Source organism: Astyanax mexicanus, chromosome 1 (assembly GCF_023375975.1).
Source record: "Astyanax mexicanus isolate ESR-SI-001 chromosome 1, AstMex3_surface, whole genome shotgun sequence".
NCBI lineage: Eukaryota > Metazoa > Chordata > Actinopteri > Characiformes > Acestrorhamphidae > Astyanax > Astyanax mexicanus.
The window spans coordinates 112,470,897-112,476,448 of NC_064408.1; the positions used below are offsets into that span (position 1 = coordinate 112,470,897).

Below are 5,552 nucleotides of genomic sequence, written 5' to 3' on the forward strand. Positions count from 1 at the left end.
TGGAGGAGAGAGAGTGAACACAGTGTTTAAAAACTCCAGCAGCACTGCTGTATCTGATCCACTCAAACCAGAGGTGGTCTATGCTGTGTCTGTCCTGTGGGGTCCAAATTAATGGAAATGCACAGGACTCACTTTCATGTAATTTATATGCCAATGATTGCCATGACATGTAAAAATGTTTCATTTTCTTTTTTTCTGAAATGACCCATTTTAAATTATTTTATTCAGTAAACCAAACACACAAAAAAAATAATTGATTGATTTTATACATTTTGAAGTTTATTAGGTGGCATATCAATGTGTCAGTATTTTCATTCACATACCAAAAACATTTATTATTCTTAAAATTAAATAATTTTTGTACAACTGTGTAATGTTGTGTAACGTTGGCCTAGTTATTATAATCTGCAGATTTTTTCCTCTAGATGGCAGTGTTTGTATTAGAATGGTAGCATTCCACTCTGATATAATGCCCCTCTATGCTGACCTCAGGCCTAGTAGTAGAGTAGGTGAAAGTAGGGTTGGAAAACACTGGTTTAAAAGGGGTTATATTATTCAGAACTCACTTTTTGCCTGCTTTTGTATTTCCACTTGTGTCTCAATACAGCCTGATTAGAGCTGAATTAGTTTGGAACCATCATTTTAATTTAGCGTGACTCAGCAGTGTGTAGTAACCTGCCAAAGTGACACTAAAGAATATATCTTCCCTTAGTAAAAGGAATCCAGTTTTAGAGGCTTACTATCCTGTACACAACCGTTTGACTTACTGCATGCCTTTCAAAATAACACAACCAAAATACCAACAAAGTCCTCACATCTTAGGGTAAAACTGGTTTACCATGTGCCATAACATACAATACCTTTCTATGAAACCCCAGACACTTCTTACATACAGGTGTTTGACTGCACCAATAAACATATACATGTATAATCCCTGTAAAAAGCATTGGCGATATAATGGAAAGTTCTGTAGCAGACAAAAATAAGCTTAAGATTGCCATGCCCAATGTCAAGCACCAACAAGAGGGGTGTAGCCTATGGATCTTAAGATCTGATCCAACGATTCGGGATCAAAATCAATCAATTTATAGGGCTTGAGCATTGGCATGAATCCAGTTTCATGTGTTTAACCATGGTATTCAGAGCGCCATTTGGTGCCCTTACAGCCCAGCTGGCAGCACTGAGAAGAGTTCTCAGAAGGTACATTGTTTAGGTTTTTTTTTTTTTTTTACAGAATATCTGAATATAAATAATTTTATCACAGAAATGGTGTTTTTTACTGGTGGGACCACCAGCACATTCAGAACTGAGAGGAGGCTAACCTGGGTGCTGAGTGGTTCAGCGGTCTAAAGTGATGCCACTTTAATCGGGAGATTGCTGGTTCGAATCCCAGTCATGCAGCTTGCTATCAGCTGCCGGAGCCCTGAGAGAGCACAATTGGCCTTGCTCTCTCTGGGTGGGTAGATGGCCCTCTTTCCCCATCACTTCAGAGGGTGATGTCGATCAGCACAAGGCGCCTGTTAGCTGATGTATCTAAACCGAGTCGCTGTGCTTTTCTCCGAGTGCACTGTGATGCTACTCGGCAATGATGAATGAGCAGCAATTTGAAAAGAGGTGGTGGCTGATTTCACATGTATCGGAGGAGGGATGTGCTGGCCTTCACCCTTCTTGTGTTGTGGCGTTACTAGTGATGGAGGATATACAGTTGAGTATCTAAGTTGGGAGAAAATGGGAAAAATATTTAAAAAAAACCCACATACATAGTCTATAGAACCCCTAAAAATCTTAGCATATTCATCTTAACAACAAAATATTTAAATGCAGACTGTGCACCACTAAACACACTATAATACAGTAATTGTAAAAATGTCACAGCTTCAATAATAATCAGCAGCACATCTTATCTAATCTGAGCGGCTGTGTTAATGTTACAAACACAAAGATCAGATCAGATCGGTATCGATAGATACTTAGCATTAAGAAACTTAAACAGGTGGTTGGAGGGAGGGGATGGGGGGCAAATAACCTGATCTGGACATCTCTAGTATAAACAGCTGTAAACAGTAATATAGCTGTTCTGCAGATGGCCCACATCATGAGCGTTGGGCTGAATCCCTTGGCGGTAAGAAGAGGCCAGACATCCTGAATTCCTCCTTGTTGGGTTCGATTACCCGCGGTTTGCCTTTCACCTCACACTCTGGTTCTTTATTCTCATTCCAGCTCTTCTCAACGTCCATGATTGACTGCAAATGGGAAGCAGGTGGCTCCTGGTTTGCCTCACGCAGAGCCGTGACATCCCGGGGCACGAAGATGGGTATAGGGAGAACGTTTTTGTAGGGGAGATGATATTCACGCATCTTCATCCCATCTTGGCCAATGCACAAGGTCTGGTTGGGGAATCTGCGCACCACGAAATGAACCACCTGCTTTCTCTCATAACTCTCCTTTCGAGACGAGTCTTTTTCGGTGAGGGTGTTCCTGTAAGATAGAGTCAGATTTACGAGTCAAAATAAATACCCTACTTATTTCAAAGCTACAGACTATAGAAATCAATCAGCAATAACCTTATTTACCAGTGAACAACAATGATGATCTGATAACAGTGGCACCTGTCAAGGGGTGGGATATACAGCATTACTACATGTTAGGCAGCAAGTGGACAGTCAGTTTATCCCTTTTAAACTATCCATTTAAACCATTAAACTACGGCAGATTTGGGTAGTGATGGTCATAGGTCATTTCTGAAGTGTTTCTTTTTTTTCTGAGTAACCACTGTGCAATAAATGGTGTTGACTATATCACATTATCACTTGTGTTTTTTATTTAATACGGAGAGTGGGCCAGACAGTTTACCTTGCTTGGAAGCCATATAATTTGGTTTATGTGCTAAATCATCATCGAATCATCAAATAAAGACATAATATGCTCACTGGGTTGAAAAAGGGCTCAGGGCTTATTGAATCGCATGGGAAGGCCACCTGATCCGACCCATGATAAAAGCTACTTTAGCTACTTTAGACACTTCTCTCCTGTTTTTGTCCATTTTTCTGGTCTGTCTTTTACTTTACTTTTATATTTTAAGCAGTTTTGAGACCAGTACTTTTACACTTTCACTTGAGTAAAAAGCTTGAGTTGATACTTCAATCTTAATAGAAGTATTTTAAACCCTAGTATTTATACTTCTACCTACAGAGTAATGTATCTGAATACTTTTCACATCTTTGAGTAAAGAAAAGGTTTAATTGTTATTCAATCAGAACAGTGAGATCTGATAAAAGAATACAAACTGCTGTTTGGTTCAGTGACTATTCAATGTTAGCAACATTAGCATTATTGACCATACATGTCAAGTCTCTTGTTTTGGCCAGGAAACGAATGTATTTTACCCCTCTTTCCTGCCGTCCTCCCGTATTAGTATTTTTCCATACATTTTCAGTATTATATTAAAATAATAATAAAAAACATTTTTGTGCTTCTCCAAACTGAAATGTCACTAACCTCACAAGAACTGCCACCCAGGCTGCTGCAAGTGGCAGTTCTAACGAGTTTAGTGCCAACAGCCAGAACAACCCAGGAACAACAAATCAGAGAGATGGATGGATGCAAGAAGAGAGAGAGAGAGAGAGAGAGAGAAAAAGGGCATTCCTGACAAAAAACACCATACTATGATGATACATACTCATACATAGTACTGTATGTATAATGTCTACTGTATGATGTATAATATCACCCATACTCCTTCTGACTGCAGAAAATACCATTGATCACAATAAAATAACATTAAAATAAAAATACTATATATTAATATAAATGATATAAAATGAATCTAATAATATTAATTACTAAATACTCTATCATTATACTATGATACTAAACAGAGGATTTCCTTTATTTTTAAATCCAAAACTTGACAGGTATGTTATTGATTCACCCATATAAGTTGGACCAATCAAATTACTGCCAATTAATTTGTAATTGTGATCTAAATTGTTGTCCTTCACAAGGAGCCACAAGGAAAAAAGTGAGACCCGTACCTGTATTCAGGCCTGGTCTCCATCACCAGGTCCAGCCAGGAGGCCTCGTACCATTCCCTCCTAATCTCATCACTCTCCTTCACATCACTGTAGGAGTTGAGCAGGTAAGACCGGGGTGTTCTGCTCAGGCAGTGCATCTTCTCCAGGCGGGTCTGGGTGACATCAGAGGACGACTTCTAGAGGGACTGATCACTAACAATCAATGCTGGAGCCTCAGTGCTGAGTGCTGCTTAAATAATGCGGTGCTGCTATTTTTGGAGCCGTACATCATGTTAAGCGTTTACAGATTGGTTTACTCCAGTGATGAATGAGCAGAATGACTAATCCCGAGAGCTTTTCACTCACACGTGTGCCATAGCTCCACCGAGGGGGTCAACAGTGCCCACCGGCTCATCTCAGCACTCTCAGGTTCAGCTCATCAACGCTGTATGACTATTGCTGATGGCAAACCGTAGAGAGATAGTGTGACGCTAGCTTAAATGTTTGCATTCTTCCCAGGTATTGGATACAGATGATTAATGTGAGGGAGCATAAGAGGTGTGGGGTTATTGTATTGACGTTAGCACTTTAGCATTAGCATTCAAAGGTTTGGAATCAACAGTTTGAATAATATACAGTGAGAGTGGTGGCAGTCCTGTATATCATCAGAAGTATATCTAATTACAGATCATTAATAGAAAGCAATAAATTGGTAAAAAAAGGCTATTTGCCACTATGCACTCAAACTTTGCCTATAGAATTTCCTTCACTTAACCTATTTTATATCTATTAGCTACTGTATTTTATGTAATATCTATATTTTAAAATATTCTGCATTGTAGATTACTACTAAAGTCATCCAAACTATTGTAACTATTGTACAAATGTAATTATATAGGAAACCAAAAAGTGTTAAAAAAAACAGAATATGTTTTATGTTTTAGATTCTTCAAAGTAACACCTCTTGCTTGGATAGAGACAGCTTTGTACATCTTGGCTGGATTTTCTCACTCAGCTTTATGAAGTAGAGTCACCCGGAATTCAGGCTTTTAGTTAACAGCTGTGCTGAACTCATCAAGAGTTAATTACTTGAATTTCTTTTTTCATAATGTGTTTGAGAGCATTAGTTGTGAAGTTGTAAAGAGGCAGAGTTACAGGTGAGTTACAGTGAATAAGAGTAATGTTCTAATCCCTATTATGGTAAGAACCACTCAACTAAGTAAAGAATAAAAAATACTAAATAAAAAAAGAAAGAAATGAAGATTAGCTGAATAGTTTCAAGAACTTTGAAAGTATCGTCAAGTTCTGTGGCAAAGACAATCAAACATTGTTTAAACTGGCTCTCATCAGGACCGCCTCAGAAAAGGAAAATCAAGAGTTCCCTCTGTTGCACAGGATAAGTTCATCAGAGTTAACAGCTTCAAAAACCGCAAGTTAACAGCACCCCAAATAAGAGCATCTAAAAGCTTCACAGAGTATTTTGGTTTGATTAACACTTTTAAGTAGCTACATGATTTCTTGTGTTCATAGTCTGGATGA

At 38.5% G+C, this 5,552-nt stretch overlaps 1 protein-coding gene across 2 annotated transcripts; it reads right to left on the reverse strand.

Moving 5' to 3' along the window:
- Positions 1-257: 257 nt before the first annotated feature.
- zmp:0000000930 (telethonin) lies at positions 258-4,328 on the reverse strand. Of its 2 annotated transcripts, XR_002649822.2 has the most exons (3): positions 4,035-4,328; positions 2,027-2,478; positions 258-1,713 (listed from the first exon to the last, which is right to left on the reverse strand). XR_002649822.2 is itself a non-coding variant. In XM_007242104.3 (2 exons), exons 1-2 carry the CDS (start codon positions 4,169-4,171, stop codon positions 2,094-2,096), a joined length of 522 nt encoding a protein of 173 aa, XP_007242166.1. In that variant the 5' UTR covers positions 4,172-4,327; the 3' UTR covers positions 258-2,093. The 2 variants fall into 2 exon arrangements, 1 of the variants encoding a protein (XP_007242166.1); XM_007242104.3 differs by having other exon boundaries at positions 258-2,478; positions 4,035-4,327.
- Between the last annotated feature and the right edge of the window lie 1,224 nt (positions 4,329-5,552).

Excerpts from the sequence above, each read along its gene's own strand:
- zmp:0000000930 (XM_007242104.3), bottom strand. The coding sequence starts at position 4,171 with ATGCACTGCCTGAGCAGAACACCCCGGTCTTACCTGCTCAACTCCTAC. Across the intron at positions 2,479-4,034 it reads GAGACCAGGCCTGAATACAG|GAACACCCTCACCGAAAAAG; the intron begins GTACGGGTCTCA and ends TCTATCTTACAG.